This window comes from Mobula birostris, chromosome 4, assembly GCF_030028105.1.
Source record: "Mobula birostris isolate sMobBir1 chromosome 4, sMobBir1.hap1, whole genome shotgun sequence".
In the NCBI taxonomy this organism is placed as follows: Eukaryota; Metazoa; Chordata; class Chondrichthyes; order Myliobatiformes; family Myliobatidae; genus Mobula; species Mobula birostris.
The window spans coordinates 92752438-92774041 of NC_092373.1; the positions used below are offsets into that span (position 1 = coordinate 92752438).

The 21604-nt window shown below is 41.2% G+C and overlaps 2 protein-coding genes across 4 annotated transcripts in view; both read left to right on the top strand.

Annotated features, from left to right (window-relative positions):
* Positions 1 to 10242: 10242 nt before the first annotated feature.
* On the top strand, positions 10243 to 14059 carry polr2d (RNA polymerase II subunit D). Its single transcript, XM_072254670.1, has 4 exons — positions 10243 to 10352; positions 10796 to 10976; positions 12388 to 12483; positions 13429 to 14059. The coding sequence occupies exons 1-4, from the start codon at positions 10280 to 10282 to the stop codon at positions 13505 to 13507; spliced, it is 429 nt and encodes a 142-aa protein (XP_072110771.1). The 5' UTR covers positions 10243 to 10279; the 3' UTR covers positions 13508 to 14059.
* Positions 14060 to 17909: 3850 nt separating this feature from the next.
* wdr33 (WD repeat domain 33) overlaps positions 17910 to 21604 on the top strand; it is a 154174-nt gene continuing 150479 nt past the window's right edge. Inside the window, exon 1 of one of the 3 annotated variants that reach the window (XM_072255759.1) lies at positions 17910 to 18185. The gene's annotated coding sequence lies outside the window, so the exon portion shown is untranslated. The remainder of the gene's footprint in view (positions 18186 to 21604) is intronic. The other 2 variants (XM_072255760.1, XM_072255761.1) reach the window with 2 other exon arrangements.

Genomic DNA, 21604 nt, shown 5'->3' on the forward strand with positions numbered 1-21604 from the left:
ATCACAGAACATTTTTCAACATATTTTCTTTGCCCTTCTGACTAGTTTTCTAACTGTAGCTTGAGCTCTTTTATATTGTGTGAAAAATGAATAGGAGTAACACTGTGTAACTTTTCTAAAAGCTCCATGCCACTCCTTGACAGCTCTTTTACATTCATCCATCCTCCAGGGAACAGCTCTCCTTTTATTCTTGTCAAATGATCTGGGAATTGATTCCTTAGTTATTTATTGAGTTGAATATAGAGCATTATAAATTGTTGCTCATCTTGATATCTTCCAAAAGCAAATGATCAGGAAATCCACTTTCACATAAATCATCAAATACATCCCAACTGGCCTTTTTAAAATTCCATCCAGGAATGAGAGATCCTTTCCTCAGATACACATCTATTCCCATTCTACAGATAATGGGAAAATAATCACTCCCCACTGTTGTATCATTATACACTTCCCGGTTACACACATTTGCTATATCCTCAAATACCAGTGTAAGGCCTATAGCAGAAACAATGTTGTTAAACAGATTTATCCTTCTACTCCTACCATCATTCAAGCACACCAAACACTTTTCTTCCAAAAAGTCTCCCACCACCGTCCTATTCACATTTATGTCACTACAACCCCACAAAACCATAATGAGCATTCAAATCTCCACACCATACACCCACAATTCAACCCACACTTTCCAATATATCAGCTGTTAACCTTTCACAAGGATTATAAAAATTATTATTTGTACTTTACCATTCTTTCCCCAAATTTCAACTACAATTGATTTATAAACAACCCCAATTTCCAAGACACTGTGCTATCTCACTTCTGCCAAAGGTAGCCACCCCTCCTCAATTGCCCATTTTCTGATCGTGTCTTATATCAACATAAACTCCTATCTTAAAACTTAGACAAGATTTCAACCAGATTCCCTGTACGCATATAATATCAGGTTTATTAGTCAAATTTTGAATAAATTTCAAAACTTTTGACCTTTAGCTAGCAGGCTTCTAGCATTCCATTGTAAGATTGGAAAAACCAATACCAACCCTTCTTTGAAGTCTGAACATTATTTACCTGGTAACGTATCTTTAAAATCTTCTAGAGTTAAGTCTTTTATCTTCAGAAGTTTTTCTGCAGCTTTTATGATAATTTTAATTTCTCTCCTACTTCTAGCTTGTGGTGTACAATGTACCACATCTGCCATGAAAGGGACTAACTTTAGTTTATAAACAGTCAGAAAATACTTCATCATATGATCATGCACTTTAATCTACCTGTATTCTGGATATTAATAGGTCTCATTGACACTGTCTTCTGTACTTTCTGCAGAGCCTCTGTATACGATATGCCCATTTCCACGTGAACACACTGCACTTCCACAGCTTTCTGATATGTAGGGCACCCTACATAGGCAGAGCTATGTTCTCCTTCACAGTTGCTACAATTTAACCTAACATTTTCTCCACAATTGCCATCATTATGTTCTCCACATATACAAGCTGTGTATTTGCCTCCACCACTGACTCAGGCAGTGCATTCCCTGCACCAACCACGCTCTGAGTAAAAAACCTTCCTCTAATATCTTGAACTTCCCACCCCTTACCTTAAAGCCATGTCCTCTTGTACTGAGCAGTGGTGCCCTGGGGAAGAGGTGCTGGCTATCCACTCTATCTATTCCTCTTATTATCTTGTACACCTCTATCATGTCTCCTCTCATCCTCCTTCTCTCCAAAGAGTAAAGCCCTAGCTCCCTTAATCTCTGATCATAATGCATACTTTCTAAACCAGGCAGCATCCTGGTGAATCTCCTCTGTACCCTTTCCAATGCTTCCACATCCTTCCTTATAGTGAGGTGACCAGAACTGGACACAGTACTCCAAGTGTGGCCTAACCAGAGTTTTATAGAGCTGCATCGTTACATCGCGACTCTTAAACTCTATCCCTCGACTTATGAAAGCTAACACCCCATAAGCTTTCTTAACTACTCTATTCACCTGTGAGGCAACTTTCAGGGATCTGTGGACATATATCCCGAGATCCCTCTGCTCCTCCACACTACCAAGTATCCTGCCATTTACTTTGTACTCTGCCTTGGAGTTTGTCCTTCCAAAGTGTACCACCTCACACTTCTCCGGGTTGAACTCCATCTGCCACTTCTCAGCCCACTTCTGCATCCTATCAATGTCTCTCTGCAATCTTTGACAATCCTCTACACTAACTACAACACCACCAACCCTTATGTCATCTGCAAACTTGCCAGCCCACCCTTCTACCCCCATATCCAGGTCGTTAATAAAAATCACGAAAAGTAGAGGTCCCAGAACAGATCCTTGTGGGACACCACTAGTCACAATCCTCCAATCTGAATGTACTCCCTCCACCACTGCCCTCTGCCTTCTGCAGGCAAGCCAATTCTGAATCCACCTGGCTGAACTTCCCTGGATCCCATGCCTTCTAACTTTCTGAATAAGTCTACCGTGTGGAACCTTGTCAAATGCCTTACTAAAATCCATATAGATCACATCTATTGCACTACCCTCACCTATATGCCTGGTCACCTCCTCAAAGAACTCTATCAGGCTTATTAGACATGATCTGCCCTTCACAAAGCCATGCTGACTGTCCCTGATCAGACCATGATTCTCTAAATGCCTATAGATCCTATCTCTAAGAATCTTTTCCAACAGCTTTCCCACCACAGACGTAAGGCTCACTGGTCTATAATTACCCGGACTATCCCTACTACCTTTATTGAACAAGGGAACAACATTCGCCTCCCTCCAATCCTCGGGTACCATTCCCGTGGACAACGAGGACATAAAGATCCTAGCCAGAGGCTCAGCAATCTCTTCTCTCGCCTTGTGGAGCAGCCTGGGGAATATTTCGTCAGGCCCCGTGGACTTACCTGTCCTAATGTATTTTAACAACTCCAACACCTCCTCTCCCTTAATATCAACATGCTCCAGAACATCAACCTCACTCATATTTCCTCACCATCATCAAGTTCCCTCTCATTGGTGAATACCGAAGAGAAGTATTCATTGAGGACCTCGCTCACTTCCACAGCTTCCAGGCACATCTTCCCACCTTTATCTCTAATCGGTCCTACCTTCACTCCTGTCATCCTTTTTTCCTTCACATAATTGAAGAATGCCTTGGGGTTTTCCTTTACCCTACTCGCCAAGGCCTTCTCATGCCCCCTTCTTGCTCTTCTCAGCCCCTTCTTAAGCTCCTTTCTTGCTTCCCTATATTCCTCAATAGACCCATCTGATCCTTGCTTCCTAAACCTCGTGTATGCTGCCTTCTTCCACCTGACTAGATTTTCCACCTCACTTGTCACCCATGGTTCCTTCACCCTACCATTCTTTATCTTCCTCACCGGGACAAATTTATCCCTTACATCTCGCAAGAGATCTCTAAACATCAACCACATGTCCATAGTACATTTCCCTGCAAAAACATCATCCCAATTCACACCCGCAAGTTCTAACCTTATAGCCTCATAATTTGCCTTTCCCCAATTAAAAATTTTCCTGTCTTCTTTCATTCTATCCTTTTCTATGATAATTATAAAGGCCAGGGAGCGGTGGTCACTATCCCCCAGATGCTCACCCACTGAGAGATCTGTGACCTGACCCGGTTCATTATCTAGTACTAGATCTAGTATGGCATTCGCCCTGGTCGGCCTGTCCACATACTGTGACAGGAATCCATCCTGGACAGACTTAACAAACTCTGCCCCATCTAAACCCTTGGAACTAATCAGGTGCCAATCAATATTAGGGAAGTTAAAGTCACCCATGATAACAACCCTGTTATTTTGGCACCTTTCCAAAATCTGCCTCCCAATCTGCTCCTCTGTATCTCTGCTGCTACCAGGGGGCCTATAGAATACCCCCAGTAGAGTAACTGCTCCCTTTCTGTTCCTGACTTCCACCCATATTGACTCAAAAGAGGATCCTGCTACATTACTCACCCTTGCAACTGTACAGGGTACTGGTGAGGCCACACCTGGAATACTGCATGCAGTTCCGATCTCCTGATTTGAGGAAGGATATACTGGCTTTGGAAGCAGTGCAGAGGTGATTCACCAGGTTGATTCCAGAGATGAGGGGGTTAGACTATGAGGAGAGATTGAGTTGCCTGGGACTGTACTCGCTGGAATTCAGAAGAACGAGAGGGGATCTTATAGAAACATATAAAATTATGAAAGGGATAGGTAAGGTGGAAGCAGGAAAGTTGTTTCCACTGGTAGTTGAGACCAGGGCTAGGGAACATAGCCTCAGGATTTGGGGGAGTATATTTAGGACAGAGATGAGGAGGAACTGCTTTTTCCAGAGAGTGGTGAATCGATGGGATTCTCTGCCCAATGAAGCAGTGGAAGCTACCTCAGTAAATATATTTAAGACAAGGTTGGATAGATTTTTGCATAGTAAGGGAATTAAAGTTTATGGTGAAAAGGCAGGCAGGTGGAGATGTGTCCATGGCTAGATCAGCAAAGACCTTAATGAATGGCGGAGCAGGCTTGACGGGCCAGATGGCCTACTCTTGCTCCTACTTCTTATGTTCTTATGCATCTGCTCTCAGGATGAGCCTTTTCATTCCAGAACTGGAATGCTTGTCAGGGAAAATATTACTGCAGTGCTCTGGCAGGATAGATTAGAGGGCTCGTCTAAGGAGGCTATTTGGGTGGAACTGAGGAATGGGAAAGGTGTAGTAACACTTATAGGGGTGTAGTATAGACCACCTGATGGGGAGTGAGAAGTGGAGGAGCAAATTTGTAAGGAGATAGCAGATATTTGTAGTAAGCACAAGGTTGTGATTGTGGGAGATTTTAATTTTCTACACAGAGACTGGGAAGCCCATACTGTAAAAGGGCTGGATGGTTTGGAGTTTGTAAAATGTGTGCAGGATAGTTTTTTGCAGCAACACATAGAGGTACCAACTAGAGAAGGGGCAGTGTTGGATCTCCTGTTAGGGAATGAGATAGGTCAGGTGATGGAGGTATGTGTTGGGGAGCACTTCGGGTCCAGTGAGCACAATGCCATTAGTTTCAATATAATTATGGAGAAGGGTAGGTCTGGACCAAGGGTTGAGATTTTTGATTGGAGAAAGGCTAACTTTGAGGAGATGTGAAAGGATTTAGAAGGAGTGGATTGGGACAAATTGTTTTGTGGGAAGGATGTAATAGAGAAATGGAGGTCATTTAAAGGTGAAATTTTGAGGGCACAGAATCTTTATGTTCCTGTTAGGTTGAAAGGAAAGGTTAAAAGTTTGAGAGAGCCATGGTTTTCAAGGGATATTGGAAACTTGGTTCGGAAAAAGAGAGATATCTACAATAAATATAGGCAGCATGGAGTAAATGAGGTGTTCGAGGAATATAAAGAATGTGAAAAGAATCTTAAGAAAGAAATTAGAAAAGCTAAAAGAAGATTAGCGGTTGCTTTGGCAAGTAAGGTGAAAATAAATCCAAAGGGTTTCTACAGTTATATTAATAGCAAAAGGATAAAATTGGTCCCTTAGAGAATCAGAGTGGACAGCTATGTGTGGAGCCAAAAGAGATGGAGGAGATTTTGAACAATTTCTTTTCTTCGGTATTCACTAAGGAGAAAGATATTGAATTGTGTAAGGTAGAGGAAACAGGTAGGGAAGTTATGGAAACTATGATGATTAAAGAAGAGGAAGTACTGGCACTTTTAAGGAATATAAAAGTGGATAAGTCTCCGGGTCCTGATAGGATATTCCCTAGGATCTTGAAGGAAGTTAATGTAGAAATATCAGGGGTTCTGACAGAAATATTTCAAATGTCATTAGAAACAGGGATGGTGCCTGTATTGGCGTATTGCTCATGTTCTTCCATTGTTTAAAAAGGGTTCTAAAAGTAAACCTAGCAATTATCGGCCTGTGAGTTTGATGTCAGTGGTGGGTAAATTGATGGAAAGTATTCTTAGAGATGGTATATATAATTATCTGGATAGACAGGGTCTGATTAGGAACAGTCAACATGGATTTGTGCGTGGAAGGTCATGTTTGACAAATCTTATTGAATTTTTTGATGAGGTTACAAAGAAAGTTGACGAGGGTAAAGCGGTGGATGTTGTCTATATGGACTTCAGTAAGGCCTTTCCACATGGAAGGTTAGTTAGGAAGGTTCAATCATTAGGCATTAATATTGAAGTAGTAAAATGGATTCAGCAGTGACTGGATGGGAGATGCCAGAGCGTAATGGTGGATAACTGTTTGTCAGATTGGAGGCCGGTGACTAGTGGTGTGCCTCAGGGATCTGTACTGGGTCCAGTGTTGTTTGTCATATACATTAATGATCTGGACGATGGGGTGGTAAATTGGATGAGTAAGTATGCAGATGATACTAAGATAGGTGGAGTTGTGGATAATGAAGTAGGTTTTCAAAGCTTGCAGAGAGATTTAGGCCAGTTAGAAGAGTGGGCTGAAAGATGGCAGATGGAGCTTAATACTGATAATGTGAGGTGCTACATTTTGGTAGGACTAATCAGAATAGGACATACATGGTAAATGGTAGGGCATTGAAGAATGCAGTAGAACAGAGGGATCTAGGAATAATGGTGCATAGTTCCCTGAAGGTGGAATCTCATGTGGATAGGGTGGTGAAGAAAGTTTTTGGTATGCTGGCCTTTATAAATCAGAGCATTGAGTATAGGAGTTGGGATGTAATGTTAAAATTGTACAAGGCATTAGTAAGGCCAAATTTGGAGTATTGTGTACAGTTCTGGTCACTGAATTATAGGAAAGATGTCAACAAAATAGAGAGAGTACAGAGAAGATTTACTAGAATGTTACCTGGATTTCAGCACCTAAATTACAGAGAAAGATTGAACAAGTCACGTCTTTATGCTTTGGAGCGTAGAAGGTTGAGGGGGGACTTAATAGAGGTATTTAAAATTATGAGGGGGATAGTTAGAGTTGACGTGGATAGGCTTTTTCCATTGAGAGTAGGGGAGATTCAAACAAGAGGACATGAGTTGAGAGTTAGGGGGCAAAAGTTTAGGGGTAACATGAGGGGGAACTTCTTTCCTCAGAGAGTGGTAGCTGTGTGGAACGAGCTTCCAGCAGAAGTGGTTGAGGCAGGTTCAATATTGTCATTTAAAGTTAAATTGGATAGCTATATGGACAGGAAAGGAATGGCGGGTTATGGGCTGAGTGCACGTTGGTGGGACTAGGTGAGAGTAAGCGTTCAGCATGGATTACAAGGGCCGAGATGGCCTATTTTCATGCTGTAATTGTTATATGGTTATATGGTTATAACTAATGAGATGTCCTCCTTCTTCAAAGAAAGGGGCTTTCCTTCCTCTACCATCAATGCTGCCCTCACCCGCATCTCTTCCATTTCATGCACGCCTGTCCTCACCCCATCCTCCTGCCACCCCACCAGGGATAGGGTTCCTCTTGTCATCACCCACCACCCCACCAGCCTCTGCATCCGGCACATAATTCTCTGTAACTTCAGACTGGGCAACCACTTCACTGGGTACCTATGCTCAGAAAAAATGAAATCTCCTGGTGGCCACCCATTTCAATTCTACTTCCCATTCCCATTCCGACATGTCAGTCCATGGCCTCCTATACTGCAGCGATGAGGTCACACTCAGGTTCTGTCCTCTCCTATCTGACTCCTCCTCCAGCCCTTTATCTCTTCATAGGGCTTTACTTCACCTATCTTGTTCTTTTCGTTCTCCTCCTCCCACCTTCTTACTCTGACTTCTCATCTCTTTCTCCATTCCTGATGGAGGGTCTCAGCCTGAAACGTCAACTGTTTACTCTTTTCTGTAGATGCTGTCTGGGCTGCTGAGTTCCTCCAGCATTTTGTGTGTATTATTTTGATTTCCAGCATCTGTAGATTTTCTCTTGTTTGTGATTCAACCATCTCCCATTTGCTATTTCTATTGCTTCCTGCCATCTCTATCCCCACTTCCTACCTGAGAGAAAACTCCCAAAAGCAGGCTCAGTCCTTTGCTCCAACCCCTTCTTCTTTTGTGCAAATGATGGCTTGCACATATCAGGAAGGTACATTAACACCACCTATCATAATTGAGTATGTCGGGAGCCATAATGGGGATCAGATCTCGCCTTCCAAACCTGTTTTAATTAAAAAGTTCACCAGGGCCCAACATCACTTAACCGTCTCTGCCTCAGGTGCCAGAACATCCTGCAAACTGGGCAACCCAGATCTACCCAATGATTGCCTAAACAGCTTCCGACGTTCCAATGAATATTTCTGGCACACCTTGATCATATGTTCCACTCTCTCTGGGACCTTACAAAAACCATGCCACCCATCCCCATGCATATCAACAAGTGCCAAAGTGGAGTGCAAACCCCTATGTCCAAACCTCAGTCTCATCAACCACACCTTTTCCCTCTTATTCCTTCCCAAAAGGCACCTCCCCTGAAGTGATGGAATCAAATTGTAATACTACCTTCTTGTCCCACTTCTATCCCACAATTTCTGCCATTTGCCTATCTCAGCCAACCTAATACAAGATTTTGCTTCATACGTTCTCATACTATTTTTAATATCTACTTACTCCAACACCAATCCTGCTAACTGATCTCAACCATGCCCAGCATCCCCTCCCCCCTTTCCAATCAACTCCCAGTTTCTTACTTCATCCCACCTTTCCCTACCAACCTGCCTTTACCTGTTACCTTATCCTTCCCCTCCCCCATCATTCTTTATTCCGGCATCTGCCCCTTCCTTTATAGTCGAGATGAGGTGTCTTGACCGAAGCACTGGACATTCATTCTTTCCATAGGTGCTGCCTGGCCTGCTGAGTTCCTCCAGCATTTTCTGTATGTTGCTAATGATCTAATGGGAATGGGTACAATACATCCACAGGAATCTCGGATTTTGAACAAAAGATTGGGACATTAACAGACATCCCACCTACCCTGGAAGTTCCGGGAGTCTCCCGCATATTCATAGCGGCTCCCTGACGCCCGCAAATTATATACAATATCCCGGAAATCGATTTTTTTGAGAGGGGAGAGGGGAGAGAGAGAGAGAGAGAGAGAGAGAGAGAGAGAGAGAGAGAGAGAGAGAGAGAGAGACAGAGAGAGAGAGACAGACAGACACGTAGCGAGAGAGTGAGAGAGAGAGCATCCTGATTGGTCTCTCTTTGTGCTAAGTAGACCTATCAGTTTTCTCTGTGGGCAGGCTTTACAGTTGACCACTCTCTCTCTTTCATTGTCCATCAGTTCAGTGTCCTGCAGCGCCATGGCAGAGTGTTCTACAAAAAGAAAATATAAAACATATGTCACCCCAGACTACACTAAAGTGTACCCCTGCCTAATAGGGGTCAAAAATAATGACAGTGTTGCTCGCTGCACCTTTTGCAACAGTGACTTTTCTATTGCCCATGGTGGGTTAAATGACTGTAAAAGACATGTTGAGGTGAGTTTAACATGTGTCATTCATTCATTAGCATAGCTAACATTATTTAAACTAACAACACACATCAAAGTTGCTGGTGAACGCAGCAGGCCAGGCAGCATCTCTAGGAAGAGGTACGGTTGACATTTCGGCCCCAGACCCTTCGTCAGGATCTCGGCCCGAAACGTCGACTGTACCTCTTGCTAGAGATGCTGACTGGCCTGCTGAGTTCACCAGCAACTTTGATGTGTGTTGTTTGAATTTCCAGCATCTGCAGAATTTCTCGTGTTTGCGATTATTTAAACTAGCTGGCTAGCTGCTAGGGAGCTACTCTATTGATGTCCTACGTGATGAGGCCAAACTCCCTGTAGACTTGCTTAAAGTTGTAATAGAATAAAAAACGACTCCATGATAATATAAGTACATATTTTAATGTCACATTTTCTGCATAAGACAATATAATAAGGATACACTTTATGCTTTCACAGTGCAAGGAAAATTCGCAAAAGAATTAGAAAAGCTATTTGCATTAGCTTTTAGCATTGAGATTGCCTACAAAATACACAACAAGGAATATATGTGTGTGTAAATAGTTTCAATGTGTGATCAAATAACTTGTTGTGTTCTTCCGTAATCAAACGTCCTGTGGAAATCGACAGGGGGAGGGAGTAGGGGTTGCGGGGAGCGAGGGTGGTGGTGCTTCCTCTTTGAAATGAGTTTTTGCAGGGTGGTACGTCTGCATTAACGGAGCAAAGAAAACGTACGCGCTAGTTGAAGCCACCCAAGCGGAGCACTGCTGTCACTCGCAGTGAGCGGCTCCCAGACTTCACCAGTATCACAGACTCTGCGCATGCGTGCTGCCCATTCCGTGTGAAGATGGCGGCGTGCGGCACCGAGGCCCGAGTGGGAGATGTGGAGGAGGATGCTTCGCAGCTCGTCTTCCCGAAAGGTAGCCGAAGGCGATGGACCCGATACCCAACGAAACTGGGCGACAGCAGCAGGGACACGGGAGGAGGGATGGCAAGGGCCGAGCCGAATTATGGAGATAGTAGAATTTTGCTGCAGCATCATCTCCCCAACACCTACAATCCCCCTCCCGTCTACAAACTAATTCCCTGCATCCACTCTCCCGTCTACAAACCAATTCCCTCCATCCACTCCTCGCCCTACCTCCCCTACCACCGCCAATCCCCGTCCCCCTTCGTCCTCTCCCCCCGCTGTGCCCCGTCCTCCAACCCCGCCGATCCCTCTCTTTCCCGAATCCTCCCCCTCCCCACCCAGTCCTCTCTCTAGACTGGAGAGATTATAGACAACAAAATGTCTTAGAAGTGATTTGATTGGAAAAGTTATTTGTGTTAACATAATTTGGATGAATTTTGTGTTCCCTCTTAGAGTTCGAGAGTTCGGAGACACTGTTGAACTCTGAAGTTCACATGCTGCTGGAACACAGGAAACAGCAGAATGAGAGTGCAGAGGATGAACAGGAGCTTTCAGAGGTTTTCATGAAAACGTTAAACTACACAGCCAGGTTCAGTCGGTTCAAAAACAGGGAGACCATTGCAAGTGTCAGGAGGTCAGTGTGTAAGCCTTTAGAAGGCTGAATGCCTCATTTACTGAAGTTTGACTTAAATTGTTTTCCCAAAGAGCTGGGAGATAGGATGAGATTTGGTCTGCTGCACCCTTATGTGAAACTATATTCTTCATCATTTCTATGTGTTTTTTGTATTTGTACTAATTAGTAAAGTTGCTAATAATTGATTGCAATTGAGGAGTCTTAAAAAGTATGAAGATATCAACCTTACAGTAAAACTTTGGCTGCCTGGGACTTTGAGACTTTGCTGGACTGAGAAATTTTCAGGTCTGTTGGAGGTTATTTGAACAGCCAAACACATTTTAATTCACTTTATTTAGATATTAATAAAAATTTTTCAGTGAACCTGGTAGGTTTAGAAGGACAGTATGAAATGGATCCCTGGAGATTTTAGAAAGAGTCCAGAAACTGAGGCAATGGTAGTTAACTGGATGTTCAGAAACAGTGGTGCCAGAGAGTTGGAGGGGAGCACGAGAACTGGGACCCTGATATGGGAAGGGAGCATGGGAATGGGCTGTGGGAAGTCAGGGGGGACTGTAGGAGCTGGGCTGCTGGTGAGTTGCAGAGCAAAGTAGGAAATATTAACGGGTGAGCTGATTGAGATATTTCCAGATGTTGAGCAGGTTATCTAAGTTTTAATAAGTGTGTAATCGGTACTTCAATATGTACAAGTGTACACGATGAAACCTTAGACTCCCAAGTTGAGCACCAATATCTAAAGTTTAAGTTTTGCTCTTTAATATTGTCACAGTTACGTGACATATTGATCCACCTTCCTTTGTAATTTTGCTTAGTTTGTCACTAAACAAGTAGCTAAAATCTCGTTTGTGATTCTCAAGGTGTTACTCCTTCCTACTTAATAACATTCAGTTTTTATCTTCAGTAATTCATCAATTATCCCTAAACTCTTGCATGTACTTATAGTTTCACTTATAGTTTATAGTTTCACAAATAAAGGTGGAGAAATCTAGTTAACTCTATTCTCTCACCCATGCTCAATTATCAAAATTATTTGAACTTTTTATCATTATCTCATCTTGGCTCCAAAGGAATTTTTTTGTTGCTCTGGAAATTGTCTTGACTGAACTTTTAACCAAGGTTAATTTTGTCATACATAAGTGTTATTCAGTTATTGACTTATTTGATTCTGAAAAACGCATGTTGAAGAAGCCTGTATTTGGATAATGTTTGTACTTTGGGAATGAATCATGTACCTGACTTCATAGGATACCTATAAAAATGAAGAGTACAATCAATTCATTTTAATAATTAGAACAATGTGTATGAAGTATTCATGTTTGGCATTTATTCACTCGTTACATCTAAGCATGCAGTGACAGAACTGAAAAAAGAGTTGATGTAGTGTAGTTTTATTGGAATGCCTTTCTTGCAGTCTGCTGTTACAGAAGAAATTGCACAAATTTGAGCTAGCCAGTCTGGCTAACTTGTGTCCTGAAACAGCTGAAGAGGCCAAAGCTCTTATTCCCAGGTCAGTGTTCTATCTGTTCACATTATAAGACTGCATAATATACGGATGTTTGCAGACTTTAAAGTTGCAAATTAATTATCAGCTGTATTTTTAATGAGAATGGTATAACTCTAAACATTCAACTATTAGCTTCTGGATTGTTTTTGCGATGATTTTGTGAAAATGGTCAAAATGACAATCAGTGCTTGTTAAGCCATGGTCGGCATCACCCAACTTGAGAATCCTCTTTGGGATGTCACTCAAAATGCGGCTAAAGAAAACAAGTTAGACCATAAGTATTTTCAGAATGGTGAAATTTAAGAGGTGCTTTTTATACATGTGCTTGAATTTCTAAGGACAAGGTTTATGTTCATTCTTTTTATCTATAAAACATAGTCTGAGTGTTTGCCCTTAAGAAGACTGAGCTCACTGTGGTGCTGTGACTAATTGTGCCAACTTTTGGTATAAATGATGTGATTTTTGTCTTCGGATGATTCATTGATCCTTGTAGAGATAAAATGCTTAAGATAGAAATGAATTAAACACGAAACAGAAGAATACTCAAGATGTCATGTAACATCTGTGCAGAGAGAAACAACTAATCTTTCAAGTTGGCTGTGTATGAAATGGATGGATTTTGTAATAGGGTCTGCAAAGGTTGCAATGTATTCAAAGCAACAAAGCAACACGCAAAATGCTGGAAGAACTCAGCAGGCCAGGAATCATCTACAGAAAAGAGTAGACAGTCGATGTTTCAGGCCAAGATCTTTTATTAGTCCTGGTGAAGGGTCTCTGCATGAAGTACTGACTGTCTACTCTTTTTCCATAGATGCTTCCTGGCCTGCTGAGTTCCTTCAGCATCTTGTTGGTGTTGCTTTGGATTCACAGCATCTGCAGATTTGCTTGTGTTTGCAATATTTTCATATCTTGTCTTTTTCTTCACCCTTCTCCATTTCTTGAATTCAGTCTGGAAGGTCGATTTGAAGACGAAGAGCTGCAGCAGATTCTCGACGACATTCAGACCAAACGAAGCTTTCAGTATTAATATCACTGGCTCCAGTCAATAACTCTTTTCAGTGTTTTTCCATTGGAAATTGGCACCGGTGCTTCACACTAGCACCAAGTTGTTTTAAAAAGTGAAGATGGACCAACTGTGGCTTGAACAGACCAAACAAGTCACACAACGTGAAGACCTGATAATCTGCTGGGTTATTTCTACATCCAAAATCACTTAGTAGCACATTTGACGAGTCCCTGAATGTAAATATACTCTGGAATTGCTAGAGATAAGTTATTTTTTTATTCAGATATCCAGGTGCCCTTGTGTGTCAATTTTCTAACTGTCACTACTGACAAAGTGAAATCTTGTAACTCATTCTCAGCACCCTGGCTCCTTTTTTGTTTCATAGTAGGAATGCACGCAGGCTCCTTGGGGAGAGGTTAAGGGCAACTGTGCTCTTCCCTCACTGACTAAATTCAACTGAGACTGGTTATGGTCTGAAGATTGAACCCAGGGAGCGTGCTTACATTTGGATGTTGAGGTGAAGGCCTGGTGTCTCAACTCGCTTTCTACGGTTCCATTAAAAGATTGACATAATTTGATGTATTACGTAAATTTGTCTGGCTGTCGTACTGTTTTTCTAAATCTAATTTGCTATAGATTCTTCACCTCTAGAAATGAAGTGGAAAATGAAAAGAGTTAAATTGGTACTTCTCTTCACAAGTAGTTGTTGAAATAAAACTCCTGTGGAGTTGGTCAAAAACTGGCGTACTGGAGGTCATTCAGCCACACAGCTCCATGCCAGTGCCTATCCCTTCAGCTTGCTTTTCTAGGTTTGTTTTCCACTTCCCCAAGTGACATTTTACTGTGCCAGTTAACCAACAAGCATGTTTTTGGGAAACAAGACAAAATCATTGCATGCAGCAGAAGCCCCAGCAGTCAAAAGAAAACATGCAAGCTCCACAAAGACGGCACCCATTTATCAGAATGGAACCCAGGTTCCCGGAGCTGTGAAGTGGCAATACGTACTATGGGCTGTGCCTTACATTTTGTACTAGCAATGTTGCTATCTCATCTAACCATTTTAAGACCCATTTTCAAAACCAGCTTTGCAACTGAGTGATTATAAATTAAGGATATTTTATAGGCTTCTGCACACTTTGGCTTTTTTTTGCAGGTAGCAAGCACGTGGTTGAGATCTCAATTCAAATATTAGCTTACGAGGTGGCAGTTGCGCATCGATCCAAAATATTCAAGTGCTCCAGCTCCTATTTCTGCTTTTTGTATTTGTTCTCTCTGGATTCATAGCTAAGTTCTGCTGATGGCTTTGGGAACAATGGCTCAGTAATAAGTAAACTGTTCAAGTCAGCTGTCAAATCATATTGGCTAAAGGCAATTGTCAAGTCAATGAATGGCAGGTCAAAGAAAATAAATGGACATGAGACTGGGCTGTGGTTGAACAAAAAACTATAAAAAGTGGATTCCATTAAAAAATAATAAAGTTATTTTGAGCTTGTATGTGTAGCTAGAATATTCTGGGCTGGAGGGAATTGAAAGGGTCAGTTATTTAAGTACATAAATGAAAGTAAAGTGGGATCCTTGAGAGGCTCAATTTTTGAATGCTGATGAGCACTTTATGTATTTAGTTGTTTGCTCTATTGGTGTTCAGTAAAACGATGTTCACATAGTTCACTGTTTGGAGAGAGGCAAAATACTGAAGATGCTGGAAATAAGATGTAAAAAAAAATGTAAGAAATTGCAGACTTGTCACCAACTGTGGCAAAAGAATAATTAAAATGTTTTAGTGCATGATTTATTGTCATCCATTGGCCTATAGTTTTCATTCTGTTTCTCTCCAACAGTATTGCTCGACTAGAATATCTCCAACATTTTCTGCTTTTAGCCTGAAAGATGTGTTATAACCAAGGAAAAACGTTTATTGTCATGTGCTGTAGTATTGCATCAATTTGTACCATGTAGGCTCCAACAAGTAGTGTAATCATGACCAGATAATCTAGTAATTGAGGGACAAATGTTGTTTGAGGTAGAAAGGATTACTCCCATACTCTTCAAATTAATGTCTTGAGATTTGTAGGGTCATAATTTAACCTCCCAAACTTGCAATGCTTTTTCAGTACAGTACAGGGCACAATTTTGTGTTCTCTTGAGTGGGACTTGAACCCAAAGCTTTCTGACTAATTGAGACATGGTTGAGGAAACATGGAGTTCAATTCTAAAGAGAGTAAGAATGAAATGTGCAGTATTATGATGGATATAATGATTTTTGGATAGGAAGATTAATTCCCTCTCCTACTCAAATTTTTTGTTCATTCCTATCAATTTTTTGTCACTTATGAAACCAATCATCAGATCTAAAAGCGAAACAATTTTATTTCTGTCATCCCTTCTAAATGATATTTACTGCAAATTATCAATCTTGGCACTCATCTCTGAAGTACACCATCACTTGTTCCTTCTGTATTTGGACAGTTTCTCTTTTTCCTCTGATTCATCCAGTTTTCAATGGATTTCAAAAGTTACACCACATTCTAAGCTAAAGGACTAATTTTCTGTATGGTACTGTGTTAAAATTATGACAAAAATGTAAATATACCAAATAATAGTTGAGAGTGGCATTTGAAGTATACCAAACCTTGCAGGCTTTTGTTACCAAAAAGTGATAAGGAAATTGTCACAGGAAGTTGTCTTATCTCTCTATTAACAATCTATAACATTTGTAAAATGATAATGGGGTTTTACGAACCTGGAGTTGAGATGTACATTGAGAAACAGCACCTGAAAGTTGGACTTTGGGCCATTAGCCATAGCAGGCATATACATAAACATGATTCTAATAATACTATCAAGCTAGGGGTTATGACCTTTTTCAGTGAAGAGAGTAGAAGGGCATGCCTGCTCTTTCTGGAACATTTTCCTGAAATTCACTCCAGATCAGCAAAATCCCAGTACAGTGAGGGCCTTCTGCAAAACAGTGGGCTCTTCCCTCAGAAATATCTTGACGGTTGTTTAAGTCATGGCCCTAGGCTGACTGGCTGTCAAAATTGTTAGTGGTGGAAGATTTGTGAGTCAAAAATATTTAAATCGATTATAAGTTATAACTGCAAAAAATAGTTAGAATTTAAAGATTTAAAACATTAAAAAATTCAAACTAAACTACATTAAAATCAAGAAATTAAAGGATTTTAATAATTTTGACTAATATTTTAAAAACAGTCACTTTAAGAGATTAAAATAGCACTCAAAACTGTTAAACGCATTAATGCAACACACATCAAAGTTGCTGGTGAACGCAGCAGGCCAGGCAGCATCTCTAGGAAGAGGTACAGTCGACGTTTCAGGCCGAGACCCTTATTAATGTTTCAGTTACAATTCAAACAATTCCACACTACAACAGTTCTCCAGGTTATGACAGAGTTCTGTTCCTGAGAATTGTTCATAACCTATGTCGGAATTGAGCCTGGCCGAATGTATTTAAATAAAAACACAGGCTAAGCGGGGCCTATAATGCAAGCATTCAGATTTCTCTGCCAGGTAATATTACCGTGAACGAAGCCCCGCAGCGGTAGTCAAATCCATCCCACTGGTCTCATAAACGCTCGTTCATAGGGACGGGCTGTGTCGAATTCAGGAGTTTTTAATCTGAGGAGGATCTATGTTTGAAATGTACTACTCTCGCTCGCACCCATTCAGATGAACGTGCTTCAGAATTTAGGAAATGGAAAGTTAAATACGACTGCAGACACATCGAGGAAATGGAGGAATGCTCCGTTCTTCTAGCTCCTTTGTGGATGTGCTGGAGTTCCTCCAGCTATTTTGCTTGTTGTACCTGATTTCCAGCAACAGCAGTCTATCATGTCTCCAAAACCTGCCAATGTTGGAAATCCTAAACAAAATTCGAAAACATAGCAAAGGAGCAACAAGCTAGGATTCGTGAAAAGAGGAACAGTTTAAATGAGTTCATTCTCTTTTCCCATGTGTTGATTGACCTGCTGAATGTTTCCAACATTTTCTGGTCTCATTCAATGAGTGCATGTAACTCGTTTGGTCCTTTGTCCTTTGTTATTAAATTAGAATACGGTCAATCTTTTACCTCGATGTATTTTCCTGCCTATATATTTTGGTTTCTTTACGTTCTTCAGGCACCAAGCTGAATCTACTAGTGTGAGCAACCGGATTTTCCAGCAGAGTGACGTTTCACTGGAGTTAATAGTTAATAAATTAGAGCATGTCATTCCTCAGGAAATTTCAGTTGACTGCTCCTCAGAGTACTTGGGATTGTTAGCTTGATTTTCTCGGCAAATCGATGTGTGCCGCGGGAGATATTAAATAGGTTATTTAATTTAGTTTTGCTACTGAAACAATTATATTCAGCGTAAAGTGTCGCTCTGGAATGTCTGGAAGAAACAAGCCAACACTGAAAGCAAAGGTTCCGACACAAAGATGAAAACGCCGGGAAGGTAACCGCGCGTCCGTCCACACACGCAGTTCACGCGAGGGCCAGACGGACGCCGCGGAGGGTTGGCGGACGAATTGCGTATACACGAGCCAGGGACTCACGTACGCGCACGCTTTGACGTAATTCCGGTGCAGGCGATGTTTGTGGAAGATGGCGGCAGCAAAGAGACCCGTGACTTGAGGAACGAAAAGCATCGGCAGGAAAACGAAGTGGGAGTAAGGTCGAGCTGAAAAAGGCTGCAGTGTGGTAAGTCAGAATGTCGTATACTGCAGTGGCGTACCTGCTCTCCTCAGCCACCCAGACAAGGCGGCGAGGCTGGCGCAATGCGATCCGGCTACCGCCATTTTGGTTATGGGACAGGGAGGGCCGCCGGGCCGGATTGAACAGCGAGCTCGATGTGCTATTCAGGTACACCGAGGTCTCACACCGTCAACCGCTCTGAATAGTCCTCTCCTAATTCCGTATTTAGTGGTATGTTCGGACGAAACACAGTTTGCCCTCCTGCTCAGTGCGGGAATGTTTAATTACACCTGGAGGAATTGAAATTAAATGATCTGAAGATGGAGTGCAGGTGGCCGTAGTTAAAAATGACAACGTTTACATCCGTGAAACATTTTACAGTGCACCTATTTAGGGTTCACTCCTTAGCCGTGTTCTCGAAAGTAAAAGCTGATAAGGCTGGAGTTAATTATGTCCACATTTAAATCAATATACATTTCCTTTAAAAGATGCGTTTGAAATCAACGTGGCTTAGAGACAATGTTGGGAGCACAGTTGCCACCTAAATCGGAATTCTTATTTGTGACCCACGTGCTGACAAAGATAATGTGAAATTCTGAAAGCCTTGGTGCTCGATTCCAGACTGCCACAGTCAAAGATATTGTGTTGCTTGTCCTATAAGAATTCCTTTTGTGTATTTCTTCAAGTAAGAAATTCGATTGACAGGGCAGGAGTGTTAATTAAAAATACTTGATGCTGCGTAATTATGATTTGGATTTAGCAGTTGAGTGCTGAGGAAATTTGTTAGGCTAACTCCTTGAATTATCATCCAAGAGATATTGGGTACCTTGAGTTTCTATTTGTTGGAGTTCAGGAGAATGTGGGTTGACTTTATTCAAACATATAAGATTCCCAGTCGATATAAGGATGTTTTCATGAGCAGGACAGTCAAGGGAACATGATAACAGGAAAATGAGCCAGACGTTTAAAACTGAGGTACATAGAAATCTCTACTCAAATAAGCTGAATTTCTAGAATTCTATCTTGGCAAGTGGTGGAATAAAATATTTGATTAAAGAATGAATGGGTGTGGAGAAATAGTACCGAAGAGGAGTTGAGGCCAACCTAAATCAGTTAGGTTGAATGACCCGATGGCCTGTTCCCATTTTTCTGTTCTTAGAGCTGATGACTGGAAGTTTGCTCAAAGAAGAGGACTGGACAGATGAGAAAACTGGCAATGTTTAGGGAATAAATTCCAGATCTTTCAACTTTTGGAAATGTCTCAAGGCTCAAAATGAAGGAGCACAGCAAATAAGTGGGGTCAAAGACATTACAGAGTTTGAATTGGCAGACCATGGGGGCATTTGAATGTGAATTTAAAAAAATCTAAACATAGCTTAGAAACATTGGGTGCACTACTGGATGCCAGACAATGTAGAAATAATATGTTTAAGCATATATTGATTAGCAGAAAGAAATTATGGCAGGAGAGAAAGGGAATTCAGCTCAAATGTTATAAATAGAATGACTAATAATTTTGAAAAGTAGTCATAAACTTTTCCTGGGCTTCCAGCCATGTCCAGGTAAGCCTCAGAAGAGTTTTATGGTCATGTACACTGGGAAAGCACTGGATCTTTTTTCAGAAGCAGTCATGTTGGTAAAAGCCTTATTTTGGGAGAAGTATTAATATATAAGGGTAATCTATCAAGGTTTGTCTTATTGTTACCTGTACAAAGACAGTGGAAACATTTGTGCCACCCTAGCAGATTATGCCATACATAAGTTTCTCAAAGCCTCAATGGATATTGCATGGCAAAGGAGTAACTAATGTCACTGGCCAAGTAGCATGAATAGCATTCCAGATACAAACCTCAAGAGAGTAAACATTAAAGGTAGTTATTGAAAAGACTGAAGTGGAAAACTAAACAATTGCAGGGACCATTGTACACTACTTCATAAATAATTTAGGCTTTGCAACAATTTGTCTGATTCAAAACTTTGTCATACCGGTGTAGCTAATTCGTTGGCCATAATCTATTTAAAATTCACTCAGTAATGAAAGTAAAGTTTAACATTATTTAGTCAATCTGAAATCGGTGTATTAAATATAAACAAAATATAAAGCATGAGTTGGCTTTAAAATTTGGGTAAGCGTACTGAAAGATGTTGGTAAATAAGCAATGGCTAGCATTTTAAAGAATTACTACATACTTTGCAGTATACCCTTTTAAGGATCAAATATTCAATTGGATAGCTGTAGTTTGCAAGTGAAGTTAAAAGTTTTACAACTGATGGTGGTACGCAGTACTTCCTGACCTACCTCACTCAAAATCATCCAGGGATTTCAGTAGCCATCCAGAATGGCAAAGATTAATTTCCTCAAACTTCGAATACTGCATTCAGTGCTCAAGGGCAGACAAGATGACTGATTTGCAGACCACTGTGCCCTTTCCATGATGGCCATTCTCAACTCCTGGTTGCATTTTATTTCAACTTCCCTCCCATTCCCACATCCCAATGTCTTTTCACAGTCTTCATAGCAAAGGTTAGGGCCAAAGCAAACTAGAAAATCAGCACTTCATATTCTGTCTGGGTAGTCTATAATCCAATGATATGTACACTGCATTTTCCAATTTCATTTAACTCATATTTCCTGTGTTCATCTCTCATCTTCAATCTATTTCTGATTTTATTCACATTTTCATTCCCTTTCCCATACTCCTTTGAGACTCCCATTACCAGTTTTGTTCTCTGTCTGTTGGTTCTATCTGCTTTTCAACTACCCACTAGTGGTTCCTATTATCACCTTCTTTACTTTTCAGATTTCTTCCTCTCTCTATCCTTCTTTTCCCTCAGCTGGCTCCATTGTCACTTTTTGCTCCACTGTTGTCTGCTTCCACTGACTACCTATTTTCTTTTGTCCCCAGCTTGCCCCCCCCCCCAAACCTGGTTCGCTCTGCCCCTCATCCTTCACCCCTCCTCAGTTTAGCTGTCACTACTGGCCCTGGTCTCATCCCTGCTCTTGTCAATACTCCGGCGATCTTTCTTTTGTCAATTCTGATGCACAGATGGTGCTCAACCTGTTTTGTTCCTCCACTAGGTTGATTTTTGCTCCAGATTCCAGTATTTGCATATTTTTGTAACTCAGAAGTTTTGTTATGTTGCCAAATAGAGAAGGAAACTTGAGGGGGATTGGAGCGGCAAAGGTGGGCCAAGATATTAATAAGGGAAAGCAGGATAAAGAAGTGTTCTAGCATGAAGCATAAAAAATGTTTAAAGCATCAACAGATGTGCTGGTAGGAAAATGTAAATGAACGTTAACTTGAGATGGAAATATATTAAGGAATAAGGAATGTTGGGCAAATTGTGTATTTTGTCAGAATTCACATAAAATGCAGAAAATATCTTTAAAATGGTGGTGAGTAAGGGTTTGCAAGTAATCATTG

Excerpts from the sequence above, each read along its gene's own strand:
- polr2d (XM_072254670.1), top strand. The coding sequence starts at position 10,280 with ATGGCGGCGTGCGGCACCGAGGCCCGAGTGGGAGATGTGGAGGAGGAT. Across the intron at positions 10,977-12,387 it reads ACCATTGCAAGTGTCAGGAG|TCTGCTGTTACAGAAGAAAT; the intron begins GTCAGTGTGTAA and ends CCTTTCTTGCAG. Across the intron at positions 12,484-13,428 it reads GCCAAAGCTCTTATTCCCAG|TCTGGAAGGTCGATTTGAAG; the intron begins GTCAGTGTTCTA and ends TCTTGAATTCAG.